General features: G+C 56.2%; 1 protein-coding gene across 4 annotated transcripts in view; it reads right to left on the bottom strand.

Moving 5' to 3' along the window:
- Window positions 1-24351, bottom strand: part of BICRA (BRD4 interacting chromatin remodeling complex associated protein) — a 74216-nt gene that overhangs the window by 2683 nt on the left and 47182 nt on the right. For 2 of the 4 annotated variants that reach the window (XM_061173376.1, XM_061173377.1), the window contains exons 2-13: window positions 21653-21753; window positions 19507-19552; window positions 19363-19405; window positions 17281-17346; window positions 12669-14636; window positions 11935-12111; window positions 3534-4151; window positions 3194-3437; window positions 2766-2875; window positions 1742-1803; window positions 449-597; window positions 147-241 (exon numbers count right to left, since the gene is read on the bottom strand). In XM_061173376.1, coding sequence (XP_061029359.1) covers window positions 147-241; window positions 449-597; window positions 1742-1803; window positions 2766-2875; window positions 3194-3437; window positions 3534-4151; window positions 11935-12111; window positions 12669-14636; window positions 17281-17346; window positions 19363-19405; window positions 19507-19547 — 3573 coding nt within the window. In that variant the 5' untranslated portion in view covers window positions 19548-19552; window positions 21653-21753. The remainder of the gene's footprint in view (window positions 1-146; window positions 242-448; window positions 598-1741; window positions 1804-2765; window positions 2876-3193; window positions 3438-3533; window positions 4152-11934; window positions 12112-12668; window positions 14637-17280; window positions 17347-19362; window positions 19406-19506; window positions 19553-21652; window positions 21754-24351) is intronic. The other 2 variants (XM_061173378.1, XM_061173379.1) reach the window with 2 other exon arrangements.

The raw sequence follows: 24351 nt of genomic DNA, 5'->3' as shown, positions 1-24351 counted from the left end.
GGAGGGGACGCGAGCAACCGGCATGGATGGGAACACATTCCAAACTGTCCTTGTGATCCCACCCAGCCCCCCTCCCTCCTTCTTGCCCAGAGGGGGTGAGGGGAAAGGGCAGGGTCCCCCGGGGAGGAAGGTGACGGCCACCCTACCCGGGACTCCTCCAAGAGCAGGAGGCGGTATTTATTGAGCATGGCCTGGGTGCGTTTCAGCAGCTGCGTGGAGACCGTCTCAAACTCCTCGTCCACTGTGGAGGAAGAGAAGGGGTCCGGAGGCCCAGAGGTTGGGGACCTAGGGACCCGCAGATGCGCACGGAGCTGGGCGCATCCTGACCCACAGTCAAGGGCGCGTGCAGAGTTGCACTAGCATCTGCTCCTCGGCACCCTCTGCAGTCCTCGCCACCCGCCTCCACACGCCGGGGACAGGGTGGGGAGAGTCCCAGGGGAGGCCTCACCTTTGTGGTAGTCGTTGGGGGAGGGGAGGGCACCCTGGTAGACGTGGTAGGGCAGGAGGCGATGCAGGGCGTCCTCAAAGGAGGGGAAGGCCGTCTTGTAGTCAGGGTGCAGGACGGAGCCCTGATGTTTGTGCAAATGCTCCAGGAAGCTGGGGGGTGGGGAGGACACCACACACACACACACACACACACACACAGAGCTGGTGGTGAGGCCAGGAGACAGCAGATCCTGGACCCTGAGCCCCAGGCCACAAGGCAGAAAACGACGGGACAGGGAAGGGAACGCTGGGGGCGTATGTGTTAACGGGTGCTGAATGTGCCTGTTCTGCCTCAGTGCATCTCTGGGGACAACCAAAGGCAGTAGGCGCTATCATTATGCCCATTTTACAGATGAGGAAACGGGGGTCCACAAAGGTGAAGTCCCTGACCCAAAGCACCTACAGCGAGGAAGAGGCAGCGCTGGGAGTCAGAGGCCAGAGCTTGAGACTCAGCCTCCATGCAATACCGTCTCCTGCCACCTGGGGTCAGCATGTCCCCGCTCTGCCTCTGACCCAGCAACAGGCTTGGGGAGGCCGGCAGGGAGGTTGGGCCCCTGGTTGGTTGGTTGATAAGATCCTGTTCTTTCAATGGGCTGTTTTCTAGCCCAGCACGTAAACATTATGTACGAATGTACATAATACACCAGACATAATGTCCCACCAGACATGCTTGGCTGTACCCTGTGCTCTAGACCAGCAGCCCCCCGCACACCACGGGGGCAGGACCTGGTCTGGCTGGTGTTTCCAGAATCTAGCACAGGACTGGGCACTGTATGAGGACACGACCAACACTCTCGGTGGAAGGAGGGCAGAAGAGAGGGACAGAACGCAGGCAAGCCGCCCATCCACCCAAACAGCCATCGGATCAGCCACGCACCAGTCTGATTACCATCCATCCATCTATTCACCCAGGCTCCCATTCATCCTTCCACCCGCCCAAACGCTCATCACCCATCCCCTGATACGAAGCACTGCCTGCCCCAGGCCTGTTTGAGATGCTGGGGGTGCAGAGGTGACCAAGCCACGCCGAATCCCTCCCTCCTGAAGCCAGCAGCCTAGCTGCCTCATGAATGCTCCTAATACCGCCTCACTGAACCCTCACCATCACCCGATTATCACTACTATTCCCACCTCACTTTCTAGAGGGGGAAGCTGTGGGTCTTCAGGGAAATGGCACTGCCCAAACCACAGGGCTAATGAGAGGTGGAGGGACAGCACGGGGTGGGAAGGCACAAGGACCGAGCACTGAACTCACCAGGCTTCTTTGCTGGGCTGAAGGACAGGTGGTTTCTTCAGGCTGCTCAACTTGCTCTCATACTGCGGGGTGGGGAGGTGGGGGGGGAAGAGGCCAATGAGAGGTACTGCGACGGAGGAGCCTTCCCTTGGCAGCCTGACCCTCTCTACCCCCCAGCCCGGGACAGAGATGGGAGGGGGCCGACGTCGCCCGAGATGGGGTCCTGGTCCCAGCTGCGGGATGCTCTGCCCATCACATTCAACCTGCGGGGAAGACCCGGGCTGGATCCAGGGGCGGGACACGGTGAGGAGAGGGTGACAGGCAGGCTCGAGCCCTCGGCGCCCTCCGCCTGGGTCCCCTCCAGCCCCTTATCCGGCCTGGGTCTCTCGGCCTCCGCCTGGTGTCTCCCTCCCTGCCCACCAAATGGCCCTTGAATCCCTCGTCCTTGTCCGGCATCTGGTTTGCACAGACTCTTCTCATTTTGCCTAAATCTCTCTCTTGACTTCCCTTGCTCATGCCCGGTCTTCCCTCTCAAGCTCTTTCGAATCTTGGTCTCCGCCTTGGTCTCCCCCCGACCCCGCACACTCCCTGTCTCGCCCCTCCAGTCTGGGTACCACTATCCTAGTTCTCCCCGCAACCTCCCCATCTCCGCCGTCTGTTTGACTCAGTGTCTCACTGCCCACCCCGCCCTGCCCCTCCGTCTAGGGTCTCACCCCACCTGTCCCGAGCCCATGCAGCCCCTCCTCCTACAGTCTCAACCTCTCACCTGCTCCAGTCCCCAGTGACCGTCTGGGTTCTCACTCAAGCCATCTCTCCTATCATCACCCTGTCATTTTGGTGTCCGGGAGGGGTCTCTGTCCAACTATCTCGGTCTCTCGTGTGTCCCCCCCCCGCCCAGACCGTCCTGGTGTCTCACCCATCGCCAGGCTGTGTCTCATCTGCCCGTCTCTGTCTGCCGTCCAGCATCCCCTGCCCCTCCGGCCCCCGTCCCGGTTTCCCGGTGATGTCGCTCGGGCCCTAGCCCTCCACTCTGGTGGCCCCTTACCTGCAGCCCGGAGGACTTCCCTGGCCCAGATGCAGCGGCCTTGGCCACAGTCAGGGTCGGGAGGTTGCTGGCAAAGGCTTTGTTCTCAGCGGGAAGCAGAGGAGGGAGGCCTGGGGGCGAGGTGGGGCAGACAGGGCTCAGGGGTCACTGGCACGAAGGCGCGCACCTCCAAACACACGACCCTGCACCCCTCACTCCTCTGCTTCTTTGGCCTTGGTGGCTGTGTCAGCCCTGGAGGGAGTGCCCCCTGGAGGGACATCTGGAGAGACGGCCCTTCCTCCTCCACCTTCCCTGTCCCGGGAGGTCTGGGCGACCCCTTGGGCTCAGGCCCCCAGGCTCTGCCCTAGCCCGTCCTCCCTGGCTCTCAGCCCCCCGTCCACCCACCTTCGGGCCCCCCAGCTCTCGTGCATGGGCCACCTCTCCCCTACCTGCAGTGGCCACGGGCGCCGGGGCCGGGGCATGGCTGGGGGCGGTGGAGGTCCCAGATGGGGCCTGCCCGCTGACCAGCCCGGAGGCGGTGGGGCTGCCAAGGGGCCCCAGGCTGGCGGAGGTCTGCGGGGCGGCGGGGGCACCCACAGCCTTGCTCTGGAGAATGATTCCGGACGGCACCTGAGGAGGGCGACAGGTGGCTGGGGGGCACACGCTAGGAGTGGGGGCGGCCAGGAACCAGGGCTGGGGGCGAAGACAAAGCCATGAAGTGCCAGGGGTTCCGATGGGACTGAAGGGGAGGGCGGGGCGGGCGGGGGGCTGGTCCCTGCCTCCGATTACCTGGTGAAATCTCTCGAGAAGAGCCTTCGGCTGGGGCAGCGCCGGGAAGGGGGTGGCCACCATCTGGAAGGTCCGAGGAGGCGGTGGGGGGGGCGCTGCGGGCTCGGGGACCAGGTGGAGGGTCGGAGGGGGCGTGGGGGACTTGTGGGGCCCCTGGCCAGGGGGGAACTGGAGCTGGAAGTCGGGTGGCGTGGGGGCTGGCAGCCTGGAGGACGTCTCGGAGGAGGAGGCCACGACAGAGGAGGTGGAGGCTGGGGCCAGCGGCCCCTCCAAGGGCTGGGACGGGGGTCGCAGAGGGGGCTGCGGTGGGCCTGGGGCAGTGGGGGCCGGCGTGCTCGCAGGTGGGGGCACGCCCAGCTGGTTCTGGATGACAAAGATGCTAGGCAGAGTGGGGGGGGCCTGGGGCGGAGGGCAAGGGTGCAGGGCGGGCTCTGAGGGTGGGCGAGACAAGCTCTGGGGCTGCGAAGGTGGGCGAGAGTGGGGTCGGGAGGGCGGGCGGGAAGGGGGCCGTGGAGGGTGTGGGGAGGGCAGGTGAGGGCTGTCTCCCAGAGGGGCCTGGTGAGGTAGTGATGGGGATGAGGAGGGGCCTGGGCCCTTCAGCGGAGCCGCTGCTGGGATCTGGGCAGGGGAGGGAGGGAGGGAGAGGGGAGGGGGCGGGGGTCAGAACCAGCCTTGGCTCCCGTTGCCCCAAGACACTGGGGACTCCGGCCACTCCCACCAGAAACCCCCCCTTCTTAGCCACCCCTTGCCCTGAAAGGACCCCACCGCCCTTCCCGCCTCTCACGTCTGAACTGCCCACCTCACCGCTCCACCCGTCCCCCCCAAGCCCTGCACACGTTCACCTACCTCATTCCCTCAACCCGTCCCCCACCTTCCCCCACACCGTCTGTCCCCAGCTCCCCCTTCCATCCGTCCCCCCCATCCCCCCACACCTCTGCCCTCCAATCTCACCCCCCTCCCCATGTGCCCCCACCCAGGCCCCCCAGATGAAGGCGAGCTCTGCAGGCTTTGGGGGTAGCAGCGTAGGAAGCAGTGGCGGCGGCAGGGGCACCACACCAGCTGCCCAGCGGGGAGGCGGGGGGCCGGGGAGCAGAGCACAGCAGCAAGGGGGAGGGAGGCGGCCAGGCGGGGGCAGCGTTCCAGCCACCGGCCCTGGCCCGACCGTCCAGCTAACCCAGGAAAACAGATACCAGCACAGACACTGTGGCTGCCTACCAGGGCGGGGGGCTGATGGCCGAGGAGGGCACGGCTGGGGACTAGGGGATCCAAGGAGGCAGGGGTAAGGACTGAAACTGAGGGTCAGGGTCAGGCCCCTCTGGACACCAGCCCATGAGTTACGGGTCCCCTTCTAAGTGTCCGTGGCCGCTGCCTCCGTGTGCCTGTGTGGCCGTGGCTGCACGCCTACCTGGGAGCCATGTGAGCCTGCAGGTATGCGCGTGCATGTGTGTGTGTGCGCGCATATGCACACGCATGTGTCAGACTCGCACATGCAATCCGGGCACTAGTTCTGTAACACGTACAGTGACCTCGCCTACAACACACCTCAGCCAGAGCGCCCTCTGCACTCTCTTCCCTCTGAGGTCACCTCCCAAGAACCATAACCTCGGCAGCTACTGCTGAACCAGCGAGGACCAGCCGGGTACCTGACACTGAGCTGGTGCCTTTCTGCTCACTGTACCCCAGTGACGGTGCACACTACTGATCCAGCGCGTACGGCTGGGAACTTGTACCCACTTGTGTGGTCTCTCCACTGTCCCGAGAGCTGTGATGATATTGGACCCATTTCACAGATGAGAAATTGAGGCCAGGGAGCCAAAATTACTGGTCGAGTCTCGGACAGGTGCTCTTCATCTCCCTGGCTTATCTACACCACCCAGTGAGTGACTTCCAAGCTGAGCAAGGAGGACTCATGCTCAGAGGGCTCAGGGGACTTTGCCCAAGGCCACCCATGGCTGCCACGCTCCAGAGCTCGGGCTCTTTGCTTCAAGCCTCCAAAGTGGGCCAACTGACAATTCCGGAGTCATGGCTTGCTTTAAGCCTCCAAGCTTGGCCCTGAATAACTTCTGGCAATTCAAAGTTAAAAAACCAACTAACCTATCAACCACTCTGTATGTCCCCAAAGGCTTGCCACCTCTAAGGAGGTATCAGAAGCTTGGACCTTGGCTCTCAAGGGGCTGGTGAGATTGTCACCTGGACAACGCTCTGGAAGGCGGTTTGATCTGGTGGTTTTGAAAGACCCTCGAGTTGACCTGGTAATCCCCCCCTCCAGGAATCTGTGATAAGGAGCATTCAGGTGCATGCTCACAGGGCTGGCCACTGTGGGACTATTTACAATAGAGAAAGTAGGAGAAGAAACCCAATGGCAGCAGCAGGTGAGTAGCTAAAGTGAGTAAGGGTGAAGGCAGCCGGCCCACTCGACACCTCCCCCCGACCCCCACAAGCACAGGCTTCCAAGGGCTTGGTGAAGTGGCAACACAGATGTGCCAGATGCTAAGTGAGATAAGGAGAATGATCCATGACACGATCACTGGACAACTGGCTAGACTGCATTATGGGTAGTGGATTTGATAACAGTATTGTCTCACGGCTAGATTTGCGGAATTTGATAACTCTGCTGTGATCGAATAAGAGAATGCTCTTATTCTCAAGGGCTGAAATACTATGCTAAAATATTAAGGGGTAAAGAAGCATGATGTCTGCAATTTACTCTCAAATGAGTCAGGAAAAAAAGAATGTATACATGCCGAGAGGGCTACAGCTAAAGCGAACGCAGCCAGATATTTACAGTGGGTAAATGTGGCGGGGCAGCCAGCTTCTGAGATGGCCCCCAGCGATCCCCGCCTCCTTGGATTCAGTCTCCCACATTGTATCAGGGTTGGTCTCTGGTCAAAAGTGGCCAAAAGAACTCAGGAGAAGTGACCACACGTCACTTCCAAGATTAGGTTATATTATAAAAAAGACTGTGGCTTCTATCCTGGGTGCTCTCTTGCTCTCTTTCTGTTGGATCAGGCACTTGGGGGAAGCCAACTGTAGAGCATGTTATGAGCTGCCCTTCGGAGAGGCCTCAGCCTCAGTTCGTCTCTACATAGGCCCTCCCTCCTGCCAGCAGTTGCACAAGTGCACTATCTTGGAAGCAGATTCTCCAGCCGGGTCAAGCCTTCATATCACTGCAGTCCTGGTTGATACCTTGACTATAATCTCCTAAGAGATCACGAGCCAGAACCTTCCAGTTAATCTGCTTCCAATTCCTGATCCTTGGAAACCATGTGAGATAAGTTAATGTTTGTTGTTTCAAGCTGCTACATTTGGGGGGGTGGTGGTAATTTGTTACACAGCAATAGACAACTAATACATCTGGTCAGAGACTAAAGAACTCTCATGAGTATTATTCCCATGTACTAGTCTTATAAATTTGCTGTATGTTTGAAATGATTTTAAAATGAAAAGTTTAGGGAATTCCCTGGCGGTCCAGTGGTTAAGACTCTGCGCTTTCACTGCCAAGGGCACGGGTTCAATCCCTGGTCGGCGAACTAAGATCCCGCAAGCCGCATGGTTCAGCCAAAAAAAAGAAAGAAAAAAAGAAAGAAAGAAAAGAAAAGTTTAAAAGTAACCAAAAAAGTTTAAAAATTAAAAAAAGAATCTCATCCTCATGAAAAATACAGAGATAAATACTCACATACTCCCCGCAAACCAAGTCAAAAACCAAATGACATACTGGGGGAAATAGTTGCAGCTCATAGCCTAGACAAAGCTCATCTCTCTCACATACAAAGAGCCTCTAGAAATCACAAAGAATAACAAGCAGTGAGAAAAAAGGGGCAAAGGAGATGATCAGACAGTGCGCAGAAAAAGAAACACAAAAGGCTGAAATATTTCAAGAGATGTTCAACCTCACTTGTAATAAGAGAGACGCAAATCAAAACACCCTATGGAACCATGTTTAGGCATCGCATTAGGAATAAGCCGTATGTCTCATAAAGACACCCGTGCATTGCCTTTGGGGGTCTAAACTGGCACCATTTGCTACAGCCTCAGAGGAATGCAATTCAGCAGCAGCTGTGCAAATTCTAAGTGCACCTGTGCTTTGAACCAGCAAACAGGCTTCCAGGAAGTGACCAGAGAGATATGCCTGCACATGTGGGAAATGACAGGTGGCTGAGTTGTTTACTGCAGCTCTGTGTGGAGGACCAAAGCCTGGACGTGGTCTATCGTGCATCAGGACAGCACTTCCGGGGATGAATGCTCGTCCATCCCTATCTGTACAGAGGAATACTTCTCCACTGTAACAAAGGACCAAGGCAACTCCCCATGTGCTGCCCAAGTAAGTGGATAATGTGCTACCTGCTGGAGAGAGAGAAATGTAAACCCATATTTGCACGAGGCTGTATATGCACAGAGCTGGAAGGAGATACAAAAAGTAAGTGCTGAGGCTATGGGGAAGGGCCGGGGGCTGGGAATGCAGGCATGGGGTGGGATGCTTTTCCCCGTACTTTAAAAATGCTTTTTCATGATTGAACCATGTGACTATAATACCTAATGTCAAAAAGGACAAATGTTTTAAATGGATGGGAAGAAAAAAAAGCAAGGCCAAAAGGAAACGTCATACCAAAAATGTTACCAGTGGCTTCTGCATGCTGGTATTATGGGCGATTTGTTTTTCTTCTTGGTTCTTTTCTGTATTTTCTAAATTCTCTAAAGAAGCATGAAATTATTTTTATAATCACTTTTTTTTTAAATTCCCACATGAGTGGACTGTTTACTGAGAGATTCCAACTGCCCGTGAGGAGATGGGAAGATGCTCGATTGACGCAGAATTAGAGAGACGCGCAGGAGGAGGAGTGCATTTTTCCGCCTGGCCAGCAGTGAGTCGGCTGCTGATCTGGGGTTGAGGAAGCTGTGGGAGAAGGCCTTCACTGGCACAGACCTCACAGAGGAGCAACCGGTTTGGTCCATAACATGCTTGGGAAGCACTTACAGTCAACCCTCTGTATCCACGGGGATTGATTCCAAGACTACCTCGGATACCAAAATCCAAGGATGCTCAAGTCCCTTATGTAAATGGCAGTGTTTGCATATAACCTATGCACATCCTCGCGTATATTTTAAATCATCTCTAGATTACTTATAATATCTAATACAATGTAAATGCTATGTAAATAGTTGTCTGAGCGCAGCAAATTCAATTTTGCTTTTTCTGGAATATTTTTCCCCGAGTATTTCTGATCCGTGGTTGGCTGAATCCGGGGATGCAGAACCTGTGGATATGGAGGGCCGACTGTATACCCTCTGGTCCAGCAATTCTATTTCTAGAAATTTACCCCTACAGGTATTCTCATGCATGTGCAAAGCCTGATACAAGAATATGTATGGGAGTGTGGTTTGTTACCAAGTCCACAGGAAACCACCTTAACTATTCATGAATAGGGGACTGAATAAATGAAGCCTTGCGTGTCTATGTAATGAAATAAAGACATCAAAAGGGTTGGCAAACTATGGCCCAGAGGCCAAATGTGGCCTGCCACCCGCTCAGCCGACCATTTTGTATGGCCCGCAAGCTAAGAACAGTTTTTACATTTTTAAATGGTTGAAAAGAGGTCAAAAGAAGAATATTTTCTGACTTGGGACACTGACAGGGGATTCAAATTTCAGTGTCCATAAATAAGGTTTTATTGGAACACGCCCATGCTCATTCATTTATCTAGAATCTAGATCTAGAGCTGCTGCCAGGCTATAATGACAGAGACCTGCAAAGCCTAAAATGTTTCCTATTGGCCCTTCATGGAAAATTCACCCGGCTTCTTTCATGCTGCAGGACTTTCAACATGCCCGGCCCTGTTCAAGCACTTTACATACATTAACTTATTTATCCCTCACAACAGCCTATGAAGTAGATGCCGTTATCATCATCCTCATTTGACAGGTCAGGAAATCGAGGCACAGAGCGGTAAGGGACTTGGCGGAGGTCACAGAGCCTGTAAGTGGCAGGGTCGGGAGTAGAATCCCTGTTCCTAACTTCCCCGAACAACAATTCTCCGGGACAGTGGTTTTCAAGGCACACCTAGTGCCCATCGGTAATGGCTCTCCCTTTGCTCTCGCCGTGGAGTGCCCAGCGCCGGGCGGGTGCTCGTGTGTGTGGCTGGGTTCCTTCCTCCATTCATTTTTTTTTTTTTTTTTTTTCCCATTCATTTATTTTACAAATGCTCACCAAGCATCTGGTGCAGGCCAGGCACTGTTCTGGGCACTGGGGAGACAGCAGCACCTGAACACACACAACTCTCTGCCTCGTGGACTTTACGTTATAGTGAAGAGTATACGTTACAGAGGGGCATTTACGTTATAGTGAAGACAGGAAACAGGGAAAACAGGCAGCCTGGTCAGAGGGTGGTCAGTGCTATGGAGAAATGTAAAGCAGGGAAGGTGGCAAGGGAGGGCCGGGAGGAGTCAGGAAGGTGACCAACTTGTCCTGGTCTGTCTGGGACCGTCTCAGTTGTAAAACTGAAAGTCTCGTCTCCCGAGATCCTCCTCGGTACTGGGTAAACTGGGCTGGTTGGTCACCCAAGGAGCGAGTCTAGACAAGTACCTCCAGGGTATGCAACATTCAAGTGGCAGAGTACACATGTGCCCTGGCCTGGCTCTCAACCACAGCACTCGGAAAAAGGGCTCCTACCAGCCCCACGTTCCAGCTGAGGACGGGAGCTCGCGAGCCTCGGAGAGGGGACCACCCTTGGCCCCAGGGACCCAGGCCCGGTCCGACCACTCTAGAAACAGTGCTTCCAACCTGAGACTCTCATGGGCTAGGCGGCCCCTCGCCCCTCCCCTACTCCTCCCTGGTTTTCCTCTCTGGGTAGAGATGACCTGAGGACATCCTGGCCCCATGTCCCTCTGGACTGACCCATAAACACAATAGCTATAATAATAATAATAATAGCAAATATTTATGGAGTGCTTACTCTGTGCAAAGCACATATTAACTGGTTTACTTGTCCTAACAGACCTATAAAGAAACTATTATTCCCATTTTCCAGATGAGGAAATCAAGGCTTGGCAGTTACAGGGACTCGCCCAGGGTTAGCACAAGGCCTGACACATACGTAGTGCACCCCTTTCCCTAAACAACTGTTGATGGAATGAAGAAACTAGTTGCTTCAAGTCACATGGTGAGTAGCAGAGCCTGAGAATGAAATCATGGCTGTTTAAGGCCAAGGCCCAGCTGATTTCTGCCTTCCTGGACCTCGCTCATGTTACTCCCTCCTCTTCCTGCCTACCCTAATCCACCTACCCACTGGTCCTTTTCGAACGAGTACAACATCCATCCCTCCAGAATAAAAGGTGGCCCACCCTAACCTCTCAAATGCTGATGTGCTGACTCATATGAGACAAAGGCTAATTTCTCTAATATGTAAAGAGTTTCTACAAATCAACAAGAAAATGACCAGTACCCCAAATTTGAAAATGGCCAAGGATATGAACAGACAATTCCATAGAAAGGAAAACACAAATAGCTCTAAATCTATAAAAACCCGCCCTGCCTCATTTACTGTAAAACAAAATGCATATTAAAACAAAACAAGGTACTATTTTCACCTATCTGATCGGCCAAGTTCAATATTGCTGAGGGTGGGGGCAAAAAGGCACAGATCATATATTGCTGATAATCTGTTAAACCAATTTATACTCCAGAGCAATTTGGCAATATCTGTCAAAACTACAAATACATTTGCTCTTAGACCTAGCAATTTCCTTTTAAAGAACTTATCCTACAAAGAGACACATGTACAGAGTTCTTCTTTGCAACCTTGCTCATCCACAGCTAAAGACCAAAAGTGACCTAAATTCCCAACAACTGGTTAAATAAATAATAGTACCTCCACACAATGGAATACTATGCAATCATGTAAAAGAATGAAGTACAGTCTCCAAGATGAACTTTTAAATGATAAAAGGTGCAGAATACATGCAGAGTACGCTATCACTTTTGTAAAAATGGAAGGGAAGGAATCCAGTTGTCATTTTGCTTGTCTATGCATGGGAAAGGAGTGCAAGAAACCACCTTGGGAGGGAAAGCAGGAGAGGGGGCTTTAGATCTAGACCTCTTGGTATCTTCCTTAAAATGTGAGCTACCTGAATATTAGTTATCCAGACAGGAAAATGATCATTCTAGGACCTAATCCATTTCCTGCTGTGTGGATCTTGTGTCCCTGACTAGAGTGTGGTCTCAGGCATCCATGACTGTCAGGAGACCCTCAGGAAACATCTGGGGAGCCAAGGAGAGCACCGTTTCCCAAGCCAGCGAGACAGAGAGGCAGGCAGGGCAGCCAGGGAGCGAGCAGAGGGAGCGGGGAGGGGGGGCGAGGGGCAGGGCTGGTCTGCGCTGGGACAGAGGCTGCTGGGGTTCGTCTACCTGGGGGGCCGGCGCCGGGGAGGCCTGGCTGTCGGGGGCCTGAGGGCCAAGGCCAGCTCCTTTGGTGATGGGGGTGGTCAGGGCTGGGTCTTGGGCGGGAGGCGGGGCGCTGACTATGACCGAGGCGGGCACGGAGAGGTGGGGGCCCTCTGTGGAGAGGGGCTGCTGGCTCCTCTCCTGAAACAGGCAGCCCGCACAGGGTCAGAGGCCATCCCCACGGACCCGCAGCCTCCCCACCCTGACACCCCGCCCCCACTGATGCACCAGGGGAGCGGGTGGTGGGAACCGGTTGGTGGGCACCAAGGCCAGGGCGCTGGGAGGGAGCCCCAGGGTCCAGGAGGCCGCAACCCGGGGCAGCTCCGTCCCCTCAGTCCCGTGAGTCGTCTTCCAGCTCCACCCCAATGTCCATCTCTCCTGCCCCGTCTGTCCGTCCATGTCTCAGCCACTCTCTCTGTGTGACCCCTCTCCCACCCTCCAGCAAGTGGGCAGTCTGTCAGCCAGTCACTCTCCTTGTCTGTCTCTGTGTCAGTCAGTTGGCCCTGTCACCCTCAGGCCTCCTCCTCGGGGACCTGGAGCTGGGGGACCATCTCCGAGACGCTCTCCCTAACCCACAGGACCCTCCCACTCGCTGCTTCAACCACACCCGGTTCCAGCTCTTGGCCCCTCTCCACGCAGACCCCCTGCCCCTGCCTTTGCCCTTGCCGTCCCCTCCCCTGCCCGGCCGCCCTGGTTACCTGGGGCAGGAACATCTGCAGGGAGTCCTGAGTGAGGATGGCCGTGGCGGCGGCAGAGGGCGGCTGCCCCAGGACAATCTTCTCCGGGCTGGACGCCAGGCCTGGGCTGGGCTGGGGGGTGGAGGCCTGAGCTGGGGCGGCCTGCGGGGCAGGGCCCTGTGCGGGCTGCTGCTGTTGCTGTGCCTGCGGCTGCTGGAGGCCCAGAGGCAGCGGCGTGCTGACCGCGGGGGACGCCTGGGGCGCCGTCTGCACCGCGAGGACAGGCGCGGCCTCCCCGGCGGCGGCGGCAGGGGTGGCGGGCTGCACCAGACCGTCGGGGGCATTGAGCATAGCCACAGCGCTGGGGGGCAGAGTGACCCCCTGGAGAACGGTAGTGGCGGCGGGGCCGGTGGGTGCTGGCTGGCTCTGTGTGGGCAGGCTGCCCGCGGCCAGCGACACGGGCATCTGGAAGAGCGCTGGCTGGCCCACCTGGATGGGGGCTGCCGAGAGGATGTGGGCTGCGCTGTGGGCCCCGGAGTGGGGGGCCAGCACGGGGCCCAGGCTCAGCGGGCCCGCCAGGTTCTGGTTGGTGAGGATGGGGTTGGCAATGAGCTGTCCGCCCGCATGCGGGGCTGCGGCCGCCAGGATCTGCCCGCCCACGTTGGCTGGCAGGGCCGAGAGCGGCTGGGGGAGCTGGACTGCCGACGTGCCGGGCAGCAAGAACTGGTTCTGGCCCGGCAGCATGTGCTGGGCGGGGATGACGATGCTGCCGCCTTGATTCAGGAGGTGCACGCTCATGGGCTTGCTCAGCGCCCCGGGGGGCTGCGGCGGGGCCGCGCCCGTGGTGGTGGCGGGAGGCTGCTTGAAGACGTTCGCCTGCAGGGCGGGCGCCGGGAAGCCCGACAGCACCACGTTCTGGCCGGCCTTGCCCGCCGCCATGAAAGTCAGGTTCTGGGGGGCCTTGGGCTGCTGCGGGAGGCCCCCTGCCTCGCCCTGGATGGTGAGCGTGGCGCCCGCGGGGGCGAACGGCTTGGGTGTCAGCTGGTAGAGCTTGGGGGGCAGCACGCCGGCAGGCTTGGGCTGGATGGGCGTGGGCGTGCGGTGCAGGATCACATTGGGCGCCGGAACCAGTGGCGACGTGCCGAGGCCCGGGGCCACCGCCAGCGGCTGTCCCGAGGGCGCCCCGGTGGCCGCGGCCGTGGCGGCTCCCGCCCCTCCGAACACCGAGTTCCCGTTGAGCGTGGTGGCCACGGCGGCAGAGAGGTTCTTCTGGATGACCAGGCCAGCCCCCTGCGGCGAGACTCCGGCTGATGCCAGGGTCACTGGCTCTGAAGGGCCAGCTGCCGAAGCCAGATAACCGCTGACTGGCACCTGCTTGGCCAGGAGCTGGGAGGTGGGCGGGTTGAGTGCCATGACAGGCTGGCCCACCACCTGGATGGGAGCCAGGCCGAGAGTAGCCGCCGCGGCGCCCCCGGGGCTGCCGTTGGGCAGGCCCTGAAGGCCTGGGATGGGCTGCAGGGTCACATTGCCCAGGCCCATGGGCTGCAGGAAGGGCTGGACACTGAGGGCTTTGCTGACCACGTCCTGGGGCGGCACCAGGGCCTGGTGGGTCAGCACGGTGGGCGGGGCCTGCAGCCCCAGCAGGTCAGCGCCACCCGGGAAGAGGGCCTGGGGCCCCGTGGCCACGGCGGCAGCCCCTCCGGTCCCCGCTGGGCCGGCCCCGCCATCCGCAGGCTGCAGGGTGGGCAGCTGGAAGGGGCCCAGGTCCAGCTCGGCCTCGGCTTCGAGTGTCTGCTCGGTGATGTTGGCCTCCTGGAGGCTCTGCTGGAGGATGTCACAGGGCTGGTCGGCGCCCCCGCCGCCCCCGCCGCCGCCCCCCGCCGCCGGTGAGCCCAGGATATCATCTTCCAGGAAGTCAAGGTCCACGCTGGGGGCCGGCTGGCTGGGCTCTGGGTTCAAGTGGTTGCCAGAAGCTTCTTGCACGTGGAGCTGGAGGCAGGTAAGGTGTGAAGGAGAGAGGCGAGGTTAGCAAGGGGCTGGGCTCAGGGCACCGCGGAAGCAAAGGGCACTCGGTGTCAGGGCGGCAGGGATAGGAAGAACCTTCCACCTAGAAGTGGCTGGACCCGGGTTCAAATTCCAGCTTTGCCAGGGCTGGGCTGGGCAACCTGGGGCTTGCTTAATCCAGCCTGTTTCCCCATCTGCGCAGAATGTAATAAAAACCATTTTCTAAACAGCCATACAGGCCCGTAATACTTATCTGCAATTCCAAAACCCGAAAGGCTCTGAAAACCACAAATGTTTTGATAACTTTAGGCTGTAAATCCTGAACGGAACTCAGGTGATGCTCTGAGGGAAAGGCATAATTCATCCATGTAACGTGACTCACCTTAAGTTTGACCACAGAAAGGTGAGTGTGTTATGTTACATGCAGCACACACATATTCTGCATCACCTTTCCAGTATCTGAAAAACCCTGAATTCCAAAACAAGCCTGGCCCCAAAGGTTTCAGATAAAAGATCGTGGTTCTGTTGAAGGCAGCAGCGGCAGCCGCTACCGGATGGGAGCCTTACTTGGTGCCCAGCGCAATGTGAGCCTGATTGATTGATTGATTGATATTTGTTTGCTTGCTTGCTGCGTTGGGTTTTCGTTGCGGTGCGCGGGCTTCTCATTGCAGTGGCTTCTCCTGTTGCGGAGCACAGGCTCTAGATGGGCGGGCTCCAGCAGCTGTGGCACACAGGCTCAGCAGTTGTGGCGCACGGGCCCAGCCGCTCCGCGGCATGTGGGATCTTCCCAGACTAGGGCCCGAACCCGTGTCCCCTGCATCGGCAGGCGGACTCCCAACCACTGCGCCACCAAGGAAGTCCCGAGCCTGATGCTTATTAAATGCTTTCCGGATGGCAATCCAGGACACGAGTGTGTAATCGATACATGCATGCATTTTTGAGCAAATATTCCACAAGTAATAATTATGCCAACGGCATGGAAAACCCACTTGACCAGGTCATGGATCAAAACTTGTAGTTCAGGGGCTTCCCTGGTGGCGCAGTGGTTAAGAATCCATCTGCCAATGCAGGGGACACGGGTTCGAGCCCTGGTCCGGGAAGATCCCACATGCCGCGGAGCAACTAAGCCCATGCGCCACTACTGAGCCCGTGCTCTAGAGCCCGCGAGCCACAACTACTGAAGCCCGCGCACCTAGAGGCCGTGCTCCGCAACAAGAGAAGCCACCGCAATAAGAAGCCCGCGCACCGCAACGAAGAGTAGCCCCCGCTCGCCGCAACTAGAGAAAGCCCACGCACAGCAACAAAGACCCTACGCAGCCAAAAATAAATAAATAAAATAAATAAAATGAAAAAAAACAACAAACAACACCTGTAGTTTGAAAGATTCTGAGTTAATCCAAGTGGAGGGCTCAGAGCAGTACCTGGTTCCTAGCTGGCACGCGAGAAATATCATCTATCGTTGTTACTGTCATTATTACTGCCCATGTTGTTGTTGTTAATAACAGCCCAGTGAGGTAGGCACTGCTCCCTCCTTGCCTCCCAGACCGGGGAAAGGAGTCACCCTGCTGCTGAGTGGAGGGCAGTGCCTGGCAGGATGGGGCTCCGGCTCAGCCCCCAACCAAGGACCAGGCAGTTCTGAGTTCCTAACCGCTAAATGGCCATAACCAAACCCGCCTCCTAGGACAGTCGTGACATTCACTGATGTCACATGCAGGAGGTGCTGAGAACCTGACCAGGGACGTTATGGGTATTAAAAGAGGACGGCAGGGGTAAGAATAATGCATATTGTTACTGGTCTATAAATGTAATAACATGAACATAATGTTTATTTGTTGGGTTCTGGATTTAGTCATTTATATTATGCCAGATAAATTATTTGGAATGTTACTATGGTTGTTGTGAGGACTAAATGAAAATTACGGTAAAGGGCCTGGCATATGATAGGTATTCGGTAACTGATAGTTATGTCGATGAAGAGAGAGGAGGGGGGAGCGGGAGGGAGAGAGAAGAGGGGGGAGGAGGAAAAAGGAGGGGGAGGGATGCGGAGCGAAGTGGGGAGGAGAGAGGCCACAGAAGAGGAAGAAGAGGGAGGGACGACTGGCATTAAGTAATGGGCCCGGCACACAGTAGGTGCTCAATAAAAGTCCACTGTGTTCCCTGCTCTGGGCTTTGCTCATCACCCCTGCCTTCATCTTCCAGGTGGAGACTGAGGTCCACAACAGTCGATCCCCTTCCTCCAGGTCACACACACCACCCACAGCTGAGCCAGGACAGGACCCCCAAGCCCCCCCGCACTGCTCCTCAGGAGCACCACCCCCTCCTGCCCACCGTGAACTCCAGAGCCAGCCTCTGCCTCTGTACCAGCTCTGTAGCAGCTGACCTCCAAGGCCAGGGACTCAGGACCACACCTCCCTCTCTGAGGGGCCTGAGGGCACAGCTGGGGGTCCAGCAGCTCCGGCCTCACCTCCACCCCACACTGCTCCTCAGTGACTGCCCCCTGCCCCCCTCCCGGCAAAGTGCCTCAGGGGACGAGTGTGACCCCTTCTCCCCTCCCCCACTGGCTGCCACCACAGGCGACTTGTGTGATGCCTGGAGCCCACGGCCCTCCCCGAGCCCCCGGGCCACTTACCCCAGGACCTTCATAGAAGGCACTTTGGGCCTCCCCGGGATTATCCAGGAGGTCATCACTGTCAAGCTGCAACAAGACCCGCCCCCACCCAAGGTCAAAGGTCAGCTGGGCAGTGGGCCGGCCCACCTCTAGAACAAAAACCAATTTAGGGTTACATGGGACAAAAAGACAAAGACGAGGTGGGGGGGTTGGGGGGGGAGATTCGAGGGGTACAGGAAACTCCGCATCCAGAAAAGACGCCCCAAAGAAAGGGGCTTGGCTGCAAGATTAAAACGCGAGGCAACCCCAGCACTGAGTCCCTGGCTCTCCCGACACGCCTGCCTTGAACTCTAGAATCCTGCCTCCATGGCTTTGCTCAAGCGTCTTTGGGAACACATCTGGCAGGGCCTGTCACATGTGTCACCTCCTCCCGACAACTGTCCGTTCCTTCCTACTAAGTCACTCCTTCCACTGCCCAGCCCAAGCACCCGGCACGCCCTGCCACCGGGTGCCTAATGTGCGTGCTGTTCCCGTGTCTGGGAGTACAGGGACCTGTCTCGTTCCCGTAGACATGGGCAACGCCTAGAACAGGCCCTGAGCGCCCAATGAATGTCTGTCCACAGCTAAGCCTCTCCAGTTTCTCTGTCCAGTTGATCTTTTTCCAGAACCCCAGACTGGTATATCCAATAGCCGCCCTTGGACTTCTGGAATCCACCTCGAACTCCCAGTCTCAGAGAACGGTACCACCACCCACTCAGTTGCTCAGGTCAAGTCCAGGAGGCATTGTGGATGCTCTTTCTTCCTCACCATCTAATCCACCAGCAAGTCTAGTGATTCTGCCTCCCAGACAGATCCCAGAGCCAGCTCCTGGCACCTCCTCCCGCACCTGCCCTGGGGCCCAGGCCACCATCCTCCCATTGCACTCGCCTCCGTTCCACAAATTATTTGATACATCCCCTCTCAAGAAGCAGAGCTCCGTTCCCTCCCTGTGAGTGTGGGCGGGCTTAGTGACTCGCTTCTAGTAAATGCAGTATGATGGAAGTGACAGTGTGTGACTTTGCAGACTAGGTCATAAAAGGCACTGAGCTTCCTCCTGACTCTCTCCCTTGGGTCACTTGCTCTGGGGGAACCAGCTGCCATGCTGTGAGGACACTCAAGCAATCCTATGGGGAGGCCCACACGGTGAGGAGCTGAGGCCTCCAGCCAACAGCCACGGCAGTGAGTCATTGTGGAAGCACAGCCTCCCGCCCCAGACAAACCCTCAGATGACAGCGGCTCCAGGCAACATCCTGACTGCTACTCAGGGGAGACACTGAGCTAGACACCCAGCTAAGCCACTCCCCAGTTCCTGACCCTCAGAAACTGAGCGCTCTAACAAATGTTGTTTTAAGTCACTAAGTGTTGGGATAACTTGTTATGCAGCTGTAGGTGACTGATACAGCTCCTCATGGCTCAACAGACATCCACTCTCCACCACTTTGTTCCATTCTCTGGAGTGCAAACAGAATGTGGCATTCTCCTGCTTAGTAACCCGTCAGAACTGCCTGTCACGTTCAGAATAAAGTCTGAACTCCTCGATCAAGGTCCTCCAAGCCCTGCATGACCTGGTGATTTTTGTCCACTCCAGTCTTACCACCTTCTAGTTACCCCTTCATTCCAGCCCCACTGGCCTTCTTTCTCAAACTTTCCAAGCTTCCTACCTGTCCTTCCCCTGCCCAGACCCTTGCCCAGAGCGCCATGGGCACCTCCCTTTGATCCTTCAGGTTCACACCAGCTAAAGAAGCCCCTGCCTCCACCTCCCATTCATTTTCTTTTAAACCTCTTTTGTTGTGCAAGTGACATTATTGTTTCTTATGCTGCTCTGCATGGTGCTTTCCACCATCACCTTTATTAGCTCTCGGTTGCTTTGTTTACCAAGGAAATGTATATGGAGTGAGGGCAGGGATTTGCCATCTCTTTCACTCTCTGCCATAACCCTGGGGCCCGGCTCATGGAAGGCAAGGGGCAGATGTCTACTGAATTGGGGGGGGGGGGTAGTGTCTCTCAGCTCCCAATTCCACAGGCCCCTGCCCTGGGGATGCTTCTCCCTGCCCCAGCACTCACCTTCTCAGATCCATGTAAGAAGTCATTGAGGGCCTGAGGGTCACTGAAAGAAAGAAAGGGAGAGATATTTGAGGAGATGAGGGACAGGGGAGAGGAGGGAGAGGGTGGGGGAGGGTGGGGTGCGGTGGGGAGCCCATTACTCACCAAATCACGTCTAGTAAGCATCTCCCATCCTCATCATCCATCGCCACTGGACGGGGCGGGGCGGGAAGAGGGCAAGGGAGACAAGTTAGATGTCGGCAGCGTGCCAGGACCCTCCCTGCAAGGACCATTCCCTGGGGCCAAGACCCCTGGAGGGGTCAGGGTTTCTGTCCCCTTAAGTCTAGGGGCATGGGTAGGGGTGGGGCAGGTGCCCTCCGTACCAGAACCTCCTGATCAGAGACAGACAGCTGCCTTTTCCTCCTCCCTCTCTCTCCCCAGCATCTGATGACGATGGTGATGACATCAACCCAGACTGAGTCCTGATCACATGCAGGCCCCGTGCTAAGTGCTTCACACACATGTAACTCATTTAATCCCCACAGTATCCCTCGAGGTGGGTCCTGCCACCCCCGCTTTGCAGATGAGTAAAAGGAAGAGCGGAGACCATGGTTCTCTGTCTCCCAGCTAGGAGGTGGCAGAGCCAGGCCTGAACCCAGAAGTCTGGCCCCAAGCCTGTGCTCCTGTCCTACACGTGACCGGGGGAAGGAGGGAGGGAGGGGAGGTGGCATGAAGGGGCCCAGGTTCTGGGTCCCCCTGGAAGACACATGCAGCGTGGTTCTCCAGGAAGGGAAGAGAGAGGGAGAGGAACCAGGAGGGTGGGCGCTCTGAGTCAGAGGAGCCGCCAGAGCCGGGCTGAGCCTGTCAGAATGATGAGGATGAGGATGGCTAACATTTGTCTCGTGCTTACCATGTGCCAGGCACTGTCCCGAGCGTTTCACAAATGTTAGCTTGTTCAGCCCCCATGGGAAAGGGATGCCGTGTGCCCCATTTTACAAGTGAGAAAACAAGCTCTCTGTGTTTGCCCACCCACCCCCGCGCCAACCACCACTGCTCCAGACACCCCACCAAGCTTCCATGCACCCATCTTTCCAAACTTCCACCCAACCACCCATCTTTCTCGTCTTCCAAATACACAAACTGACCCATCCTTCCATCCGCTCCTCCTTTTTACTTTTTTTGGGCCGCACTGAGAGGCTTGCAGGATCTCAGTTCTCCAATCAGGGATTGAACCCGGGCCCGGGCAGGGAAAGCACTGAGTCCTAACCACTGGACCGCCAGGGAAGTCCCCACCCGCCTATGCTTCCATCAGCCCAGGCATCCTTCCCTCCCCACCACGCAGACAGGACACGATGAGAAATCACACACAATCCCGCTCCAGGGTCGTGGAGTTCGTACCCTCTCTTTTCCTTCTTGGTAGGGGGAGGGGGATGGTCCTGAACTCACTGAGGACATGGTGACTGTCGTGCCCCCCCCCCCCCCCCCGCCAAACACACACAAAATCGTACTTGTGCTCTCAGCTGGGTCACAACCCTTAACCCCCAACAGCATTCTCTGAACTTCCTGATCGCCACTACAGCCCCTATTACCCTCGACGGCTCTGTGACAAAAAGAATCTCAGGGAGGGACCCCACATGGTTAGTTCAGGGTCTTCTCTGAACAGTACCTTGGAGAGTGTGACGAAAGCAAAAGACCCTCTTGCCAGAAACGTGCATGTGGGCCCGAAATGTTACACGTTCTTTCCCAGGGGGAGGTGTGTCATGGGACACACACACACGTATGCACACACGTACACACTTCATGGGCCCTGGGTTAACAAGCCCAGTCTAGAACAGAAACACACGGCCCCGGAGCCTCACACACCAATCACCCTCGCCTCTAGAGCTGGCCCCGGGGACTGTCCCCAGAGAGGCACTTCCAAGGCTCTTGCTACTTCGGTGCAGAAAGATAACACACTCTCTCCGGCTTCATATCTCTGCCCACACCCACTGTCTTCCCGTGTCACCAGCTCTGTGGCCTACGAGCCCCTGCCCTTCCCAACCAGCCTAAGGTGGGCAAGGCCTGGCCAGGGAATGACAAGGCAGGATCTGCAGAGAATCTGGAGAAGACGGAAACGGGGGAGGGAGATCCTGCCTGCAGATGGCATGGAGGTTGGGGAAATGGCCCGAATGACCCAGGGGGCCTAGGCTGGAGAGGGCGGGGCTGAAGGATGTGGCTGAGCCAGGCTCTTCCAAGAAGGAACGTCCCTTCCAGGGAGGTGGACGGGGGACCACGGCCCCTCCGGGAATGAGCGGGATGCTTGGCTGGTTACCTGCGCTACAAACGAATCATGAAGGGAAGGAGGGGGCGTCCACTCCAGGTCTACGCAGGGCCCCCAGCTGGGGACTTGGGGAGTGTCCTTTCGGGGGCCAGCTGTGGGGAGAGAATGAGAGAGAGGCTGTGAGTGGGACAGTCAGTGAAAAGGAGAAAGACGTAGCCAGAGAGACGAGAGGTCAAATACAAGTTTAAAACCACAGGAAACAACACTGTACATTATCACATATATATATGCAGACACACCGCACTATACCTATAAATTGTGTGTGTATATATATATACACACACACACACACACACATCATGCAATAGTATATAACATTATATGATATAATCCATCAGCACTTCAATCTAGCAAAATACAGTCAGGTCTCGTCATCTGAGGTGCTGATGTCCCCTATAAGGTCACCGTGAATTTGCGATTATGGCCGCTGAGCCGCCGCCCCTGGGGAAAGACAGGGTTAGCTTCCTGCCAGCCTCTGGTCCCATTCTCATCAACCCATCAATATATCCCCTTGGTTTATGTGCGTTTCTGTTTAAAGACACCTTGTTTGGGAATTCCCTGGTGGCGCAGTGGTTAAGAATCCGCCTGCCAATGCAGGGGACACGGGTTCCATCCCTGGTCCGGGAAGATCCCACATGCCACGGAGCAACAAAGCCCGTGCACCACAACTACTGAGCCCACGCGCCTAGAGCCTGTGCTCCGCAACAAGAGAAGCCACCACAATGACAAGCCCGCGCACCGCAATGAAGAGTAGCCCCTGCTCGCCGCAACTAGAGAAATCCCGCGCACAGCAATGAAGACCCAACGCAGCCATAAATAATAAATCAATAAATAAATTTATTAAAAAAATAATAAAAACAATAAAGACACCTTGTTTAATATAAATCGTTGATTCGCTCACACTGAGCTCAAGGCCAACAGCGCTATAACTCATGCCTGAAGGGCAGGTCATCTCACACGCGCGATTTCTCCATAGAGCACATCGCAGCCTTCCTGTGCTTACGAACACTGGGCAGCCCTTCAGCACTACACGGGAGGGGCCGTCTTTAACAGCAAAACCACCAACAAAAAGCACAAAAGTGCAAAACAACAGGGCACTGAAGAGGATGCTTGTTTATAGCTCTCGAGCTGAACGGAAAGGCAGAGAGGGTCGCCGCGTTCAACCTCAGCTGGGAGCACGTGCATTGGGAGACTCAAATAGACTCATGGCTCTGCACACGTCTGCAAGTGACCAGGAAAGCGCCGTGAGTATTGATTTGGGGGTTATCAATGTCAGCAAATAGGCGGATTCACAAATATGGAATCCACGAATAACAAGGATTGACCTGATGACAATAATGATGGTGGTTGTGATGATGATGATGATGGTGATGATGGCTGCTGGTTTTAAGTACTCTGCACGTATTAGCCTGTTCACCATCTTTGAATCCCTATGAAGCAGGTGCTTTTCGCAGCCCCATTCCACAGATGAGGAAGGCGAGGCTCAGGACGGTGAGCCATACGCCCTAGATCCCTCCAGTGGTCAGTGGTCAGGCTGGGGTCTGAGCCAAGGTAGGCTGACTCCAGAGTCCCCGCCCTTAACCACTATCCCACAGACAGTCCTCTCATCATATTGTTTCTCTTTTAAATGTGAAGCAAACACGGCCACAGCGTCAAGATAAGACGAAGCCGGGTGACAGCCTTTGTTAGCATTTTGTGAATGCTTGGGATAGCTCAGATCCAAAAAAGCGATAAAGCAAGCAGATGGAAGAGAGAGGAGGAACGGGAGCTGCTTCTCCTTTTCATGGAGAGCCCCAGGCCCCGGAGAGATCTAGAAAGCATCTGTCACAAGACCCTGGAACACGGGATCCTGGCCCATCTAGATTCCAGGTGCACTGCCCTGGACCAGGGTGATCACAAGCGCCCAAGGTGGCTTCGTGAGAGCCGCCAGCTCCACGTGGGCTCTCCCCTCCTCCCTGCCCCAAGCTTTGGGTGTGGCCCAAGTTCTGTAAACCTCGGACCAGAAGTAGAGCCAGGAGGTGGGTGTCTCCTGAACAGGGCTCTCCAAATGGGATCTGCGGGTGAATGTCCAGTGGGAGGCTCCAGCCTGTGAGAATCTGTTATCCATGTGTTTTCATTCAGATGGTAACAGCAGAGCAATGGACGAGGGGGACTTTCTGGGGAGAGGGCAAGGTTCTCCATGGTGATGGGGTGTCCGTTACATGGGGGTTTAAAAATTCACAGCTCAGACTTGTGTATGTCAACACATGTCAATTCAACGCGTGTTAATTTTACCTTTAAAAAACTGTACAAAATAAATAATCAGCATGGAGTTGTAGTCGGGGTTGGCGGGGAGAGCTAACAGACATGGCAAATGTTGGTAACTGTTAGAGCTGGATGATGGCTACCTGGGGGCTTCAGTACACCATTCTAGTTAATTTACCTCTTCTTGAAAGTTTCCATAATAAAAAGAAAACCATTTGTCAATGATCAGCAGGTCCGGGGTTCCTCTGAGGTGGGTCCCCCGTTCAGGTGCCAGGGTTGGCATCTATGTCGCCTATCAGGTTGATGCCAAGAGGCCCAGCATGGGGTGACAGTTTGGGGTTGGAGTCAGCAGTTCAAATCCCCACTTCCCCACACATGGGCTGAAGTCGGGCAAGTGACTTCACCGCTCTAGGCTTCAGCGTCCTCATCTGTAAAATGGGCACAAT

The sequence above is a fragment of the Eubalaena glacialis genome, chromosome 18 (genome assembly GCF_028564815.1).
Source record: "Eubalaena glacialis isolate mEubGla1 chromosome 18, mEubGla1.1.hap2.+ XY, whole genome shotgun sequence".
Classification (NCBI taxonomy): domain Eukaryota; kingdom Metazoa; phylum Chordata; class Mammalia; order Artiodactyla; family Balaenidae; genus Eubalaena; species Eubalaena glacialis.
Note: the sequence above shows the minus strand (reverse complement) of the source record. Positions and strands in the feature narration are given on the sequence as shown.